At 38.3% G+C, this 17,231-nt stretch overlaps 4 protein-coding genes across 6 annotated transcripts in view; 3 read left to right on the top strand and 1 right to left on the bottom strand.

Moving 5' to 3' along the window:
* Positions 1–6,960, top strand: part of MIX23 (mitochondrial matrix import factor 23) — a 44,768-nt gene extending 37,808 nt beyond the window's left edge. For both annotated transcript variants that reach the window (XR_006585093.1, XR_006585092.1), the window contains one exon: positions 2,847–6,960. The gene's annotated coding sequence lies outside the window, so the exon portion shown is untranslated. The remainder of the gene's footprint in view (positions 1–2,846) is intronic.
* On the bottom strand, positions 861–11,975 carry CSTA (cystatin A). Its single transcript, NM_001009864.1, is given in 3 exon segments — positions 861–1,110; positions 3,946–4,047; positions 11,878–11,975. Coding segments are annotated over 3 exon segments (297 nt in total). The 5' UTR covers positions 11,944–11,975; the 3' UTR covers positions 861–981.
* Positions 2,843–17,231, top strand: part of ILDR1 (immunoglobulin like domain containing receptor 1) — a 294,614-nt gene continuing 280,225 nt past the window's right edge. For both annotated transcript variants that reach the window (XM_045037011.1, XM_045037009.1), the window contains exon 1: positions 2,843–2,954. The gene's annotated coding sequence lies outside the window, so the exon portion shown is untranslated. The remainder of the gene's footprint in view (positions 2,955–17,231) is intronic.
* On the top strand, positions 15,830–16,391 carry LOC101086085 (peptidyl-prolyl cis-trans isomerase A). The gene has a single exon (XM_011285920.4). It carries the CDS (start codon positions 15,871–15,873, stop codon positions 16,363–16,365), a length of 495 nt encoding a protein of 164 aa, XP_011284222.1. The 5' UTR covers positions 15,830–15,870; the 3' UTR covers positions 16,366–16,391.

The following is a 17,231-nucleotide window of genomic DNA, read 5'->3' as shown; positions in this document are numbered from 1 at the left end:
ATGTACTAAAAACTATTGAATTGTATACTTTAATTGGATGAATTATATGGTATATAAATTATATCTTAATAGAGATGTTAGAAAATTCTGAGAAAAAAAATGGAAATTAAATGGAACACTTGGTTTTGGACTGGAGCTTTTAGCAATAAAAGACATTTTGGGAATTACTGAGGGAACTGAATGTTGTCTGGGGATTAGATGTTACCAAATGTACTAACAGTACATTAGCTGTTGATTTTAGTACATTAACTAAAATCAGTTAATTTCCTGATTTGGTGGTTGTATTTCAATTGTTCAGGAGAAAATGCTTCTTTGTAGGAAATGCACACTAAAGTTTTTGTTGGTGATGGGGCATCGCTGTAGGTAACTTACTCTCAAGTGTCTGGGGAAAAAAGTTTTTTTGCAACTTATCTGTAAATTTAAGGTTATTTCAAAATATAAATAAACATATATATTTTTTAACTTTATTTTTATATATTTTGAGAGAGAGAGCATGCACGAGTTGGGGAGGGACAGAGAGAGAAGGAGAGAGACAATCCCAAGCAGGGTCCACACTGTCAATGCAGAGCCCAATGGAGGGCTTGAATACACGAACGGTGAGATAATCACCTGAGCCAAAGTTGGCGCTTAACCGACTGAGCCACTCTGGTGCCCCAAAATATAAATATATTTTGTAAAATACCTGATTTAATTTTAAAATGTGAGGCTAGGGATGGAATATTGGATTCTTAGCAGCCATAGGGAACTGATCACCCATGATCTAGCCTATCTATGGTGGGAAGGTGGTGGCAGTGGTGGTGGTCTTATCCTTTGACTTTGAGAAAGAAAAGATAATTAATATTAACACAGTAGAAGAGAAATAGTTGAAGAAATCAATTTATTTGAAAAGGAATGCTTCTTTATTGATAGTTACATATATTAGCAAGGATCGTTAATCAGTAGCCAGTGGAAAATACCAGACCACTTTTGGAACATGCTCTGCTAAAAGCCTGTCAGCTCATCGTCCTCGCTTTTGCCAGTCTGGTAACCAGTAAGTGTCAAAGATGAATCTTGTACTGGAAGACCTTTGAATACTTTAATGTGAATATATCTATTATCATCTACTTGCACCTAAAAGATAAAAAAAAGAAAAAACAATGAAAAAGAGATTCATTCAAATGGATCTCTGTCAAGTGAAAGATCTACAGACTATAAAGACTTTACTGAAATAAGCTTTTTGGGAACAGCATTTCTAGACCAGCATTCTTAGATCCTTGATTTTCATAAATCTACCCTCTTATTTTATGAGAAAGGGTAGGCTAGAGGCATAGGTCCTTATTTTATTTTATTTATTGTATTTTATAAAATTTCCTACAGTCTGAAAGTTCAGAGTTGCATTTCATTTTCAAAGATGCACAGAACAAGAAAACATGTGACCGTCATTTTGTTGATTCTGTTTTCTGACTTCCAAATTGGGACACTTTATTTGCTGCATGGTTTGAGAAGGGAGGAGAAAATCAGAATTGTCCTAGAAATTTTGGGATGTGTGGTTCCCATATCTATAGTAGAACCTGCTTTGTAAGTACCCACTAGTAGGACTAAGCAGGGCCCAGGGGGTGGACAGTGTAGTGTCCTTCCTAAAATAAAGGGATCTTGCTGGGAAGCCACTGGTATGGAAATTGAAATGGTAGTTTGGGCAGGAATCTGGGACCTAGAAAATAATGGTAAGAATTTCTACCTTTGTTCTTGGTTGAAACAATGAAAGTTTATCTTATAATAATATTTTTTACATTCTGATGTTCCTTCCTAATTAACAAATACCATTTATCAAATGTTTACTATGATTCAGAGGCTATGATGAGCATTTTATATACTTCTTACTATGAGGTCTGAAGGAAGGTGGAACAATGACAGTTTTACAGATGCAGAAGCAGATTAGGAGAGATTAAGTAATTTTCCATAAATTTCTCAGCTAATAAGTGACAGAGTCAAAATCGAAATCCAGACTCTAACATCGACGTTCTTTTCACTCTACAGTGTAACCCTTTAAAAGCATTTATTCTGTACTTGGAACAGGGCATCAGCCTTTGCATACACTGTTAGATGCAGCACAGCCAGTAGTTAAGCATCAGACCATCTGGATTCAAATCCTAGCTCTGCTCTTACAATTATATGACCTTATTAGTTACACCATCTTTCTGGGGGCTCCATTTTTTTGCCAGTAACATAGAGGAAATGATCATACTTACCTCATAAATTTGTTGAGAGGATTAAAAGAGATAATACATGTCCAGCTCTTAGAACAGAGCATATTATAAGTGCTTAGTAAATTTCAGTTCATTTATTCCACACAACACCTGGCAAAGTAGGTTATTATTTGCATTGTGCAGACAAGGGCATTGAGGCTCAGAGAAGATGAGGAGCTTCAATTACACAGGCACTGACTAGTGAACAAGTCAAACAAGGGTTAAGGGTGCCAGAGCTGTCTGACGCCAAAGCCTGCAGCCCTTCCATTCCACCACCTGCCTCTTGATAGGTACTTGAGAAAGAACAGAGGTCACATCACCAGCAAGACCTTAAATTTAGAGAGTGGTTCAAAGCAGAGATCAACAACTAGACACAGTGGCCAGGAAGTAATGAGGGAACTGTAATCCAGTAGGAGAAATCTGACGAGGCAGGTGGTCTTAACGGAAGAAATTTTCAAGTTTCCTGATAAGCTTAATTTAAGGACATACATGAGCTAGTTAATATATGAAGTTTATGAACTTGGACTAATCATAAATTATTAAAACAATGATCTCAATTTTGATGGCATGTTTCTTGTCTTTGAACAAAATCATTTTTCACTGGAGAACATTCTTTTTCAGCTGTGAAGAAAGCAGATTGAGAAAGGAGGAAACAATGCCAGTGCTTTCTGAGGATAAAGCAGGATCTCATTCATGTGCACCACCTCGGGACCTAGGAGTTCAAATATGGTAGGACTGGGATGATCCATTTATATAACTCAGTGTTGCAATTTTCCTATGCTTAGCTGGTTAGGACTGGTTAATTTATTTTTTGGCTCAAAACATTTTTCAAAAATGTTATATCTTAAGTAGTTATTGAATAAGCCAGAGTGTGTGTTGGTAAAATGGTTTTGTCAAGATTAAGTAAATGCATTTGAATGTCTGTTGTTATTATTTATTAAATCAGAATTGTCATCTCAATACAAAAGGATGGAAATTGTTCCCAAATATCTATGGTTGACTTGAAATGGTTCCCTCTCAACTTCATAACGATTTTCTTCAATTACAACTGGATAGTGCATCATTTAATTTATTGATGTAGCTATAAAATTAATCTTAAAATTATTTTAAATGTTCCACTGTTTTTAATTGTACCTGCAGTGTCACAAATTGACTCCACTTATTTGAATTGTCAAAATTATTCAAATTGTATTAATCAAAAGGCTTATGTAAGGGACAAAAGTGGTTTAAGTTATTTTTCCACCTTAAATTACTTTAAGTCCTTCCAAAAATCCATTTAATTAAATATATAGAATCACAAAGCTTTGAGGTACAATAAGCTTCAAGATAGCATGTGGTTCAGCTCCATGCCTTCAGGCAACTGAGATACTATCCTCCCGCTTCCCATAGGAAGCAGCCATGGCCACAAATTAGACATGCTTGGAACTGTTAATGAAATCTCTTTCTATACAATTTCTGAAAATTGTAATTTATAAAATATAATTGTCATTTGGAAGAAATCAATGTAAGAAAGCTTTCTAAATCCACAGGAAACAGATGGTTTGAATATCCCATCATCTACCAAATTTGAGAGTCTACCACTTGGGAAGTTTCATGTGGGATAGACATCTTCATTTAGCACAACCAGAGGGACAAAATATATGGTGGAGGTGACAGGGAACATCATACAAAGTGAGAAATACAGTATCTTTTAGTGCCAAGGTGGATGTTGAACTCTAACCTTAATGTAGTAATTTATTCCGGCAACCACTTGAGTTTTGTACTCTATAGCTTCAAATTTTTGGTAAGTCTCATTTGTTTTTTCTTCAAGCTGAGGTTTAACCTTAAGAAGAGAAAAGAGGAAACACATTATCAAAGCTATATTGGACTCCATTTATGTGATTTACAAGCCTGGGAACCTCGTGTTTCTGAAGGTCCTTAAACATGATAATGACAGCTATTTCCAGTATTTCAAGGATAATAAGATTACATGGGCTAACTAAAATGTCAAATTTTGTTGCGTTACATCAGCTTGTGGCAATATATGGTAACGTTTTCACTAGTAAAACTCTAATATATGTATCTTTGATTGATAAAGATGGGAGAGCTATAATTCCTATTTTATTTAAAAATTTTTTATTTTGAAATAATTTCAGACTCAAAGTTACAAAAATAGTGTCAAGATCCTTAATTTAAGCACAGCTGTAATTCACTTTGCCACGTAAGATAACACATTTACAGGATTCACGGATTAGGATGTTGGCCACCATTCTGTCTACCACAGGGGGATTATAAGCTTTGATGGCAGCGTTCCCAAACCAAACATGACAAGGGAATGAAAGTCTCAAATTCAATATGTGAACTTTCACTTAATCTACCAGTTTTCAGTATTGGTCCTTCATTCCTGCCCTCAGCTGAGCCTGATAATGCTAGTGTCCACTGTGTTCTCTCTGACTCAATTTCTGCTAAGAGTAGATCTTCAGAATTCTGTGAGGGTGGAGGATGGGTAATAGGTTATCATCTTTCAGCTTGGAAGGGAGTGAAAGGGAAAGATCTGGGGCAAGCTCCTCATACAGATCTGTCATCAGTTTTCCTGGTGGGAGCCCCATGCCTCACTCTTGTCATCATAAGTTTCTGGCATTGCTAGTGCTTGAGCCACTTTGGAATTCTGCACCATGAATCCACTTACTTCTGGCTCATCATTCCTGTCTGTGGTTTAGGCTTTGTCTAGATGGTCCAGTAATTTTCCCTTGTTCATCTGTTTTCCATCTTCCAAAGTTTTGTCAGTATCTCTGAGGTGGTATTTGCCTATCTCCTGTTGTCTTTCTATTTGTTGGCTTTATACCCTTTACCCTGCAATATTTTCCTATCATTTAGAAGGAAAAGGAAATAGACGTGTATGCTCGATTATACCTTGTTTATTGGGAAGTTGCCTCCCTGCCCATCACTAAAGCATTTCACATGTTTTAGGCAGGTCTCCCATGCATCTAGGGTTCTCCCAAGGCCATATCAAGTCCTTCCCATCAGTGGGCAGATGTCCTGAATCCTTTTCTATCAGCACCTCAGTTTGGGTACCAGAACTGTTTTCAAATATGTAGACATTTCCAAACTCTTTGAGTTCTCAGACTACTTTGGAGGCTACAACACTTCATAGACCACCACCCATTTCTCCTGTGACCTTCAGAATAGATGGGAAGAATGTGATACTGCTTTCTTGAGATGGAAAATAAAGCTCCAAAGTCGACAAAGGAAGAAGACAAATCATGAGGAAAAAAGAAACCAAACAAACGGAAATGGGAAGAGGTAGGGTGCAGGAGAGCAGGAAAAAAGTGACAGGAGTGCCGAGAGAAGTCAAGTAAGGAGAGGAGTTACTGTCCTGTTGCTTCCTCTGTCTAACCCTTCTGAGCCAATATGGGGTACCAGTCAAGTTAGGAGCTAAGTTGGAAAGGGTTAATCTCTACACTAAACCCAACATTATCTATTTAAACCTCATTTTACAAATGAGGGACCTAAGGCTGTGAGGAGAACATGACTGCTTAAGGCTGAAAAATTGTTAATTACAGTTATTTAAGGTTTTAAATCCCTTGCTTGATAGCTTAAGTATCTGATTTATCAGTGGCAGTGATCTGTATTCCTTCTGGTTTCCAGTCTTTTGGTCGTGTTTTTTTTTTATTGCCTATCAGAAAATTTTATTTACGTCTTAAATTCGATCAAAATCTGCAACCTTTCCACTGCATCTATATAGTCCACAAGTCCAGAATTTTCCATAAGAGAGCTGACTTCAAATGTCCGGTTTGTTTCAGTAAGTGCATTGGCACCTATCAGTCTGTGTGCCATGATTTCAGGTTCACTCTACTTATAACCTGTAGCCTTGCTCTCTCTTCCCAGTAGAACAGACTGGTATTATTCTAACGTTGGATGCTATGAACCTGGGGTAATGAGGCTTAAGCTGAGGAGCAGGAAAGGGGGAAGAATAGGAAGGAACTGGTCAGTGAAACTTTAATTTTCAGAAGGCAACTTGGTGCTGAAAGACTCCCCAAGGGTGGGTGCTGAGAGGGTAAAGCCAGCTGGGAGTGGTGGTCTGGGACCTGGTGGTACATAGACAGACCTCGAGCTGAACACAGTTGACATTCACTTTCCTCAGCCTACCATGCATGGTGGTGGCTGAGATGCTGGAAGAAGAAACAGTGTGGGTTTGTCATTTGAGCTCCAGCCAGTGGAAGGATCCTATCAGGAAGGAGCAGCTGGCAAAATACAATTACCCTAGAGTTGTTCACATTTTTTTTCTTTTCTTTTCTTTCCTTTCCTTTTCTTTTCTTTTCTTTTCTTTTCTTTTCTTTTCTTTTCTTTTCTTTTTTTTAATTGCTGCAGAGCATGAATCTTGGCGAATGGTTAGTTCTCTGGGATCTGAGGATTCTAGCCATGCTGCACCTAACACCTATGGCTTTTCCCTATCTGTAATCATTCTGCAGAAATATTGGGCTATGCATAATTTAGGGAAGAATGGATAGAAATGTGATAGAGGCAACATGGGTAAGCTATATTTTGGGATGTTTTACAGAGTAAGGAAGGAGAGTTTGGGCAGTAGCATGAAAGTATAGTAGGGCTGATGAGAAGTGACTTAGACATTTGTCATCTGACCATGTTTTGAGGGAAGGGACAAGTATGGGGCAAGGCAACTGGTACGCAAGAAATGATGGCATCTGACATGAGAGAAGAAAGGTGGACTGAAGAACAGAGGGCAGAGTCTTAGGCTGGAGGGAGGAATGAGATCCAGCAAGAGAAAAGGAATCAGAGTGTTCTTGCACCAGATGACTGCAATCTTTTAAGAGAAGAAACTGAGATACCTACTGGAGGGGCCATGGGGATGGAGGGATTGAGAAACCAAGGAGAGAGAAGGTCCAGGTCCACCTTTCTGGAGTTTCTAGAAAAGGGCCAACAGGCTGCGACTGAAAGCATGTTCTGGAAGCCCTAGGGTCCTGTTGCTGTTGTTTGCTGGCATGAATTCGTAAATTTGTAGTGAGTGAGTTTCTGTGGTTCTGCAACTTCCTGGGCAAAGTTCTCTGGATCTGGAGCACAAGCTGAAGAGGAAGTGGTGGCAATGCGAGTGATCTCTAATTGAGGACTGGAATGCCAGAATTTCATGGGGTCAACAGAAATCAGGGGTGGAATGTATGAAGCCACTCACCATGGGTCCAGGCTGGACGAATGCTCAAGTTGGTTTAGGCATGTTATGATGAAGATGGGAGGGTGAATGCCTGAATGATTGTAGTGTGGCTGAATGGCAGGCTCTCTGGGTGTGGGGCAGTGGGATTGATGAGGAAGCTGCTGTCATAGAGAATACAAATGTGTGGGTGAGTGACAGCTGTGACATACTAAGCTCCAGGGTGTGATGTCCATGATGGTATGTGGAGGGGGTGTTTGTATGGTATTATGGTCTGTGCTTGCCAGGAATGGCATTCAGTAATTAAGTTTGACTGAGGTGTGTGTGTGTGTGTGTGTGTGTGTGTGTGTGTGTGTGTGTGTTGTATCTACCTGTGCATGCATAATAATAGCTCTTATTTCTAAAAATAACTGTTGAAATAACATTTATTTCCTGCATGTAAAATTACTCAGAATTCTCATCCATTGGTTTTTTAACATATGATGTAAGATATGGATCAGCAGTAATGATCTAGAGGCTTTTGCTGGTAGGGCCACTCGGTCCTTAATACACATATTACAGTTTTTCATAGATGGGGTCAAGTATAGCTTGTTATTTCCTTGAGTGTGTCTCTTATCTCCAATCTATTTTGTAAATCTCTCTAAAGGCAGAAACCATTTTTGTGTCCCTTCTGTCCCTATAACATTTCACATGGTACGGTGTATATGTTTTCCGAATAAAGAAAGTGAGGTTGTTTTTCTTCATGACAACTTGTCTTTCCAGAAAGGAAAGAGGGTAGAAGAGAGGGATAGCAGAGATCCTCAACTAACACAAAGAACTCTGGGAAAGGGGATTTCTTCTACGTGTACTCTGGACCCAAGAATCATTATTATCCCTTAGTAATACATGATACACAATTACCATTCAGTCTCTGCTATCTTCAGAGTGGGGACACTCTTTTCTTCTGCCTTTGGAAATGTTCAAGTCTCCTCAATCCCAAGCTCTTTGTTTGATTTTCTTCTCTTTCTGACTTTGTCCAACATCCCTCTTTCATTTTGATGTCAAATTCCTTAAACCTGCAGTTCTCATTTTTCTTTGATGCTTTCTCCTCTCTATGAGATAGCTTTCTCCATCCTTCCTTTGCCTCCCAAATGGAGTTCTTCCTTCAGTTGGCGTTCCACTAAAAAGCTCTTTGATAAGGACAGTGAAAGCTGATAAACGTCAGCTCCTCTAAGAAGCTCCTCTAAGAAGAAACTTCAGCCCTAAGAAGCTCCTGCATTTTAATAGGTGATTTAAAAAAATAAGAATACATAAAAAACATCAAAGATATAAAATTACAGGTAGTAAAATGACAGGTAGTAGTGCTCTTCCTTGAGACCCCCCTAAGATCCTACTAAGTGTGTGACTACCAACACCTACCCATTTGCCTGGCTCTGACTGGGCACCTAACTAATTCTATAATCTTGGAGAAGGTGTTGATTATATTTCCTCATCTAAAAGTGGTTTTGGTAATAACTGCCTTTTGGGGTTGTTTGTAGGGAGATAAGTTACATAATTGATAGGAAGTGCTTCCTAACTGACCATTCCTCCACCTTCTAATACTTAATTGGGAATTGCTCCCTAAAGTTCTCCTGTGAGAGGGGAGCTAGCTAAATGATAACTGGGAGCTTAATACCTGATAAGCTGAACTACTATACAGTAATTCTTCACTTGAAAGTTAGGGACTTTGGGGCACCTGGTTGGCTCAGTCGGTTAAGCTTCCGACTTTGGCTCAGGTCATGATCTCATGGTTTGTGAGTTCGAGCCCCACATCAAGCTCTCTGCTGTCAGCACAGAGCCCACTTCAGATCCCCACCTCTCTCTGCCCCTCCCCCACTTGTGCTCTTTTTCCTCTCTCTCAAAATAAATTAAAAAACTTAAAAAAAAAGAAAGAGCTTTGATGGGCAAACTCTAATGTGTTTCCTCTTCCAAACCTATGATTTAAAAAATATTTTATATTACATCCCAGTTATCTTGACTTCCCTAAATGGAGTGTAAACCCCTTGAGGGCAGGGGCCATGTCTTAAAGTCCTTATGTATCTTCTTTTTTTTTTTCTTAGTTTTTTAAATTATTTATTTATTTTTGAGAGAGAGACAGAGTGTGAGCAGAGGAGGGGCAGACAGAGAGGGAGACACAGAATCTGAAGTAGGATCCAGGTTCTGAGCTATCAGCACAAAGCACGCTTATGTATCACAGTCCTGGACACCTAATTGATATTCAAGAAATGGTTCATTCTGGGGCGCCTGGGTGGCTCAGTCAGTTGATTGTCCGACTTCGGCTGAGGTCATGATCTCAGGGTTTATGAGTTCAAGCCCTACATTGGGCTCTGTGCTGACAGCTCAGTGCCCGGAGCTTGCTTCGGATTCTGTCTCCCTCTCTTTCTGCCCCTCCCCTACTCATACTCTGTTTCTCTCTCTCTCTCAAAAATAAAAAATAAAAATTAAAAAAAATGATTCATTCATATTTATTTCTCAAATTGATTTAAATCTGAGGCTGGCTGCTTGCACAGATAAGGCAATTTACCATACCTTGTATTTCCCTCAACCCACATACTTCTCCATGTTCCTGCCACTTTACAGTGGAAAAGGCAGGTGGTCAAAATCTTAAGACAGACCAGCTTCTTAACCAGGCAGTTATTAACCTCTTTGAATCTCAGTCTGAAATCTCACCTGAAAAATGGACATGATGATTTCCTTCCCTGCCCTAGGGGTTATGAAGATCAAATGAGAGGTTAGCCAAATGGATGACAAGGCTTTTAAAACTGCAAAGCACCTTTCTGGGGTGACATAGCTACTGTTAATATCTATCTTTCATTCTACCTCCTTGATGGGATAAGCCTTGTCAGAGTAAGCCTGAGGTAAGCAGCAGGAAACACACTTGCAAGTTAATTTCATCATTTAAGATGTGGCTCACAGATGAATGTTTTTAACAACGCAAGGCCTTCTTATAACTTTATAGCTTCTTGTTAAAAAATTTATTCTTGCTAAGATAGGCTTTTAAAAAATGATTAAAATTTTCTGCATTCTCTCTATCAAATCTGTTATTCCCCAACTTTCTTACAGCTCTGGTCCCTGGAGAGTCTCAGGGGGATTTTCCGGGGTCAGGGGTGATTTCAGGTGAAGATTTGAAGCAAATAACTGTGATGCCTCACCTATGCATGTTTCTTTCTTGTTTCCAAGTCATTATTATGCACATCATCTTATTTTGCCCTCACAGCTCTGCCAGCAGAGCAAGAGGTGTGATCTTCATCTCACAAATGGAATTGAGATTTTTTTTCAGTGCCTTGCTTTTAGAAAGCCCATCTCCCACAGGTCTCTTGGATATCATGCATCTCTAGTCCTGTAGGCTGGTGAGGTCATGGACAGCAGCAGGGCCATCACCTGGAAGCTGGTTAGAAATTCAGGCTCCCGGGCTCATCCCAGCCAGATCTACTGAGTCAGAATCTGCATTTTAACAAGACTCCCAGGTAACTCATGTGCACACTGAAGTTGAGGACACTGACCTGATATAAGGACTCAAAAAAAGGTATTAATGACTTAATATTCTGCTTTACAAGAAAAATAAGCTCCGAAGTATTTTTTAAAAGAACTCTTAAAAGGGAAACATTTAGTCCCAAAGAACTAGTGGTAGAATTCCAGGCATCTAATCTCTAGAAAGCATTCCAGAGCTCTAACATAGAGGATCCTATCTCTCTCATTCACACAAGAAGCTGATATTGTTTGCCAGTGTCATTGAAAGAAGTTTCAGAGAGAAAAACAAGAAATGAGATAAGAGAATAGGGCAACAATTTACAGACCTAAAATGGCAATTTACATATTTTTTCTTTTCATAAAATATACAATATAATAAAATTTTATTATTTAGGTGATATCTAATCAAAGAACACTTAGAAAAATGTATCAACTTGCTGAAAACATTGAGTTCTGTTTTCACCCTTATCAATTTTGGAATCACCATAGACTATGCCACTCCTCTTCCATACTAGTTTAATCATCTTCTAAATACTAAAAGACTAAAATATTTTCTATTTATTCAAATTGGCAGGAAGTTTGTAAGTGGTATCTTTGCAATATTGTTCTTCATTTAACCCATTAAAAAAATTCCCTGTAGAGAGGGTAAAGTCTAGTTTGTCAAATTGTTAGCAACCTCAGACTTTAATTACATGTTGGCTCCATTTGGTAAGATCAGAAACTGAATTAGTAATCCTAGAATCATACACTGTAAGCCTATAAAGATGACCTAATACAAATTCTTCTTTTATAAATGGGGAAACTGAGGCTCAGAGAAGTGATGTTACTTGCCTGAAATCGCTCTCATATTTGGGATTATTAGAGGTTTCATCTGAAAAGGTTTTTAGTTGTAGGGAAGCCTGAACAAAACACAACACATTTCCCAGTGTTCTAGTTTTCATGTTCACCCACACACCTAACACACCTGACCTAGGAACCAAGATTTTGAATCAATCCTTTTCATGACATACATCAACTCACCTCGTTAGCAATCTCTTGGATTTCTGGAGTGGCAGGTTTGGCTTCACTTAAGCCTCCAGGTATCATTTTGACTAACTGCTTCTTTGCTAGGCAGGATGCCGGAACTGAAGTGATCAGGTAAGCGTGGAGACTCTGGTTTTTAAAGAGTCAACAAGCCCCGCCTCCAGAAAGTATTCTTTTTCACAAAGAGCAAATAGGCACAGGGAAAATGAGTATGTCTTGAAGCAAGCCATGCTGCTTCCTCAACAGAATATGCTAATAGGAATTTGGAAGAATGAGGGCTGGGGATGGACAAATGGGTGTGCCCAACAAGTCACCATGTCACAGAAGTCAGACTTCCTTACATTCTCTTTGACAAGGGTTCTCTCCTATTGCATCTGAGAAATGAAATCTGAAGCCATGACCAGGGTTTCCTAATGTTTTAAAGGCTTTAATAAAAAATTTTGTGTTTTAAAGGTGTATTTACTAATAATGTCAAGGCTAATTGTTTAGAATTTACTTGACTTTATAAAGAAAGTAGAAGGATCAATCTGGAGAAACTTGCTGGATATTTGTATTTTACCTTTTTTTTTTTTTTTTTTTTTTTTTTTTTTTTACCATTTCTAGAACTGCAGTAAAACACAAAGAATAAAACAACAAACACCTATACTCCTATTATCCAGATTTAAAACTTTTAACATTTTATCTTACCTATCGTCCCTTTGTTCCTTTTCTTTTTTTGTTTTGTTTTGTTTTGTAGTTGTTTTTAAGATAAAATATTACCGACCTCCCACTCCCATCTCCCAACCTTACCCCCCACAGAGGTAAACTACATACATTGTGAGTTTTACACATTTACTTAGTAGTGTGCTTTTAAAAATTCATTTAAATTGTAGGCTAAACATATATTCTGTGTTATGCTTTTTTCTTGCTCAACATGTTTTTGAGTTGTTCCATATTGATACACAGATAGACCAATGTAGTTTATTTCCTTTAACTGCTTCTTGTGATAGATTTATCTGTCTAACTATCTGTATATCATCTATTGTCTCTATCTGACTGCTATGTGCTAGTCCACATTTTACATATTTATTCCCCTATTTATGAAGACTTTGGCTTTTCTAGTTTTGTTTTTTTTTAATTTTTTTTTTCAACGTTTATTTATTTTTGGGACAGAGAGAGACAGAGCATGAATGGGGGAGGGGCAGAGAGAGAGGGAGACACAGAATCGGAAACAGGCTCCAGGCTCTGAGCCATCAGCCCAGAGCCTGACGCGGGGCTCGAACTCACGGACCGCAAGATCGTGACCTGGCTGAAGTCAGACACTTAACCGGCTGCGCCACCCAGGCGCCCCTCTAGTTTTTTACCCTTAAAAACAAAGTTGCATTTTTTTCCCCTTTTGTACATGTGTGAGGGCTTCTGAAGGCAAATTATCTAGAAACAAAATTGCTGTTTTGTGTGAATTTTTAGCTGTATTATTTTATTCAATTTTGGAATATGTAACACATACATATGATAAAAATGTTCAAAAGGAACAAAATAATTTACAGTATAAGGAATTCTTCACCCACTCTTCCTCAGCCACTTTTCTACTCTTTAAAGACTATTGTTACCAGCTTCTGTATCTTTCAGAGATATTCTTTATATGTACCTATATATATATATATATATATATATATATATATATATATATAATTAGCTACATACATACATATACACATGTATGTACTTTCCTTGTATAAATGGTACAAATGGTATCCTATCACATAATCTATTATGTGCTTTGCTTTATCCCTAACAATATATTTTGGAGACTGTTTTATATTATTATATTATACATTAATACTTTAATATTATAATTCATTAATATATAATATGTTATATAAATTATATATTAGAAAGGTGCTTAATTCTTTATAAGGTTTGGCAGGAGCTTGACAAATTTTTGGAGATAGGTTGGTGTCTTACTGGATAATGTAAGGGGTGCTGTGCAGATGGATGTCCATGGAGTGCCCTCACTCATGTATTGAGAAGAAGAGGAAATGTGAATGACACGATGCTCACTCAAGAGGCCACAAGTCATCTTAACACGTTGGCTTAGCTCTGGCCACAGATAATCCTTGACATCTTCTTGTGACCTTTCTAAGTCAGGTCCTCTCATATCCAGGCCTCTAACTTTTTTTTAGAGCCACAGTCCATTTCTTCCTCTCTGTTCACCAACTTCAGGTGATACTTGTCTAAACTCCCCAGTGGTCAGGCATAGGGTAAGCAGCCTATCTTCTGTTCTCTTTCTAGAGTCTATGACTGTTAATCTTGGGTAATCCCTCTTGATTCTCAATAATTTCTTTTAGTAGCAAAAACTACCCCAAAGCAAATATTGCTTTTGTCTTTACATTTCCATTATAATATCCTAGCTCTCCTCGAAGGGAGTATGGATGCCTCTGATAGGGAAGAGTCACATACAAGGAAGTGTAGAAAAGAAAAAACACAACAATTACTATCTCTGTTAACTATTCAATTAGTTAAACACACAATTAATTAAATGCACATTGTAAAGTATCTTTAAGATTGCTCTATTGGATGTTGTTGTTTTGGGTATCAATTGTTCAGGCTATTTTAATGGAACTGGACCTTCTCATATGTTTTATATTTCTTGTTTTGGAGCTCATATTTCTATAGGAATGATCTTTATTGGAGGTTTCCCTTGTTGGGGGCTGGATTGTGGGCTTCCCAATGGGGTGGTTGCCTCTACTGGGCTTTATGGGAGTACACAGTCTCAAAAGTGCTTCTTATTTTACTGTTGACTTTGGGCTCTTGAATTATGAGCATACTGAGAATTGGGGCTTATCTCCAGCATTTGGTACAGGCTTGGGGTTCTGGACTTCCCTAGTTGATGGTGTTTCCACATACGGCTGGGTAAATATATGAATTCATTCATTATACACTCCATCATTTCTACTCCTAGATATTTACCCAAGAGAGTGAAACATATGTCCACAAAAAGACTTGTGTACAAGTGTTCATAGCTGCATTTTAACAGCTCCAAACTGAAAACAATCCAGATGTCAATCAACTGGTAAATAGATTTAAAGAATTGTATATCCATCTATAGAGTACTACTCAACAATAAAAAAGAGAAAAATAGTAATACATTCAATAACATAGGTAACATAGGTGAAAAAGAAGTCAAAGTAAAAAGAAGTCAAGTAAAAGAAGCCAAACACAAAACACTATGTACTATATTATTCCATTTATATGAAATCCTGGAAAAGACAAAATTATAGTCACAGAAACAGTTCAGAGGTTGCCAGGGGGCTGGGAGTGGGAGAAAGGATCTACTGCAAAGGGGCACAAGGAAATATTTTCAGGAAATGGAACTGTTCTACATCTGGATTGTGGTGGTGGTTATGCAACGGTATACAATTTGGAAAATTCGTCAAATTGTACATTTAAAATGTGTGGACTATATTGTATGTAAATTACACCTGAAAAAGGCCGAAGTAAAAAAGCACTACCTTTTAAACACCTTGTTTATATGTCTTTTGGTCTTGCTTTTATACTGCTTCCTCTAATGTTTTTCATTAGAGTTTCAGCTACCACTGCATCAACATGTTGCCTTAAAAATGATTTTAAAAACCTAGTTACTACTCCTGGCTATCCTCAGGTTAGGGGAAAAGTAGGAGGTAAGGCTGATTGAGGACAGGTCATGGAAAACAGGTGAAAGATTTTATACTTTAGTTGTTAGGTAACAGAGGTCACTAAAAATCTTGAGTTATACAGAAACTATGTGTACTTTAGAAAGAAAATTGGAAGCAAGGTGTAGGCTGGATTGAAGGACAATATCCTAAAGATAGAAAGACTGATTAGTGAGTTATCACAAAGGAACAATGAAAAGTTAATCCTGATCCAATGTTGTGTCAAATGGATTGGAGAGGAATGGGTATGACAATTTATAAAAACAGTATTAGGGCCTTGCAGACGCCGCCGCCCCGGAATTGCCTGCACCTCTTAACCATGGTCAACCCCACCGTGTTCTTTGACATCGCCGTGGACGGCGAGCCCTTGGGCCGCGTCTCCTTCGAGCTGTTTGCAGACAAAGTTCCCAAGACAGCAGAGAATTTTCGTGCTCTCAGCACTGGGGAGAAAGGATTTGGTTACAAAGGTTCCTGCTTTCACAGGATTATCCCGGGATTTATGTGCCAGGGTGGTGACTTCACACGCCATAATGGCACTGGAGGCAAGTCCATCTACGGGGAGAAGTTTGACGACGAGAATTTCATCCTGAAGCACACAGGTCCTGGCATCCTGTCCATGGCGAACGCCGGACCCAACACGAACGGTTCCCAGTTTTTCATCTGCACCGCCAAGACCGAGTGGTTGGATGGCAAGCACGTGGTGTTTGGCATGGTGAAGGAAGGCATGAACATCGTGGAAGCCATGGAGCGCTTTGGGTCCCGGAACGGCAAGACCAGCAAGAAAATCACCATTGCTGACTGTGGACAAATCTAATAAATTTGACTCGTGTTTTATCTTAACTACCAGACCATTCCTTCTGTAGCTCGGGAGAGCGCCCTTCTGCCCCCATCTGCTCGAAATCTAGAGTCCCTGTGTTCCTGCCGCAGTTCCACGGGTTCTGTGTCCTCCTTACTCCCCTCCAAGTTTAGCTGGATTGCAGAGTGAAGTTTATGATCATGAAATAAAAGCTAAACAACAACAACAAAAAAAACAAAACAAAACAAAAAAAACAGTATTAGGAGGAAGTCAAGGATAAGAAAAAGGGAGTCTGTGGCTGATGATGGTTTTATTTGGATGACCAGGAAGATAATTATACCATTAATAGAATTTGGATATACAGGAACAAGAGCATGTTTAAATAAGTTGGTCAATACTAAAAATATATAAAGATACAACAGAGAAAAGAAAACCACCTCTCCCCCTTTTCCAGGAAAATCCTGGGGAGAACGAAGACTTAGCAAAATAACTTAATCAAAGGATTGCTAATGTAATGCAGAAATCACAAATAATGAACCTTGATATTTCAGTGGCCTTATAGAAATTTAATTTTCAATCATATTTCATAAAGTGTCTTGTGAAAAAAGAATGCTAGACTGGACATTACCAGCTCAGTAAAGATGAGAAACTAGAGAAGGCTGGGGAACATTAAAATATCAATGATCTTTGGGGCAAAAAACCATAAGCAGTGCCAGGTACATGAAGATCTTGCTTAATTTGAATTGATTCCATCTTAGTATGTCACCAATAATTTAAACTTCTGTCTTGTTACTTTGCTAAGAAGCACAAAAATCTCTTCCATAGTAACCAGATGTTAACTACTATGAAATATAATTATTTTTCAAAAATGGTCTAGGACAGAA

The sequence above is a fragment of the Felis catus genome, chromosome C2, assembly GCF_018350175.1.
Source record: "Felis catus isolate Fca126 chromosome C2, F.catus_Fca126_mat1.0, whole genome shotgun sequence".
Classification (NCBI taxonomy): domain Eukaryota; kingdom Metazoa; phylum Chordata; class Mammalia; order Carnivora; family Felidae; genus Felis; species Felis catus.
The sequence above is the reverse complement of the archived record's forward strand: the minus strand, read 5'-3'. Positions and strand labels throughout refer to the sequence as shown.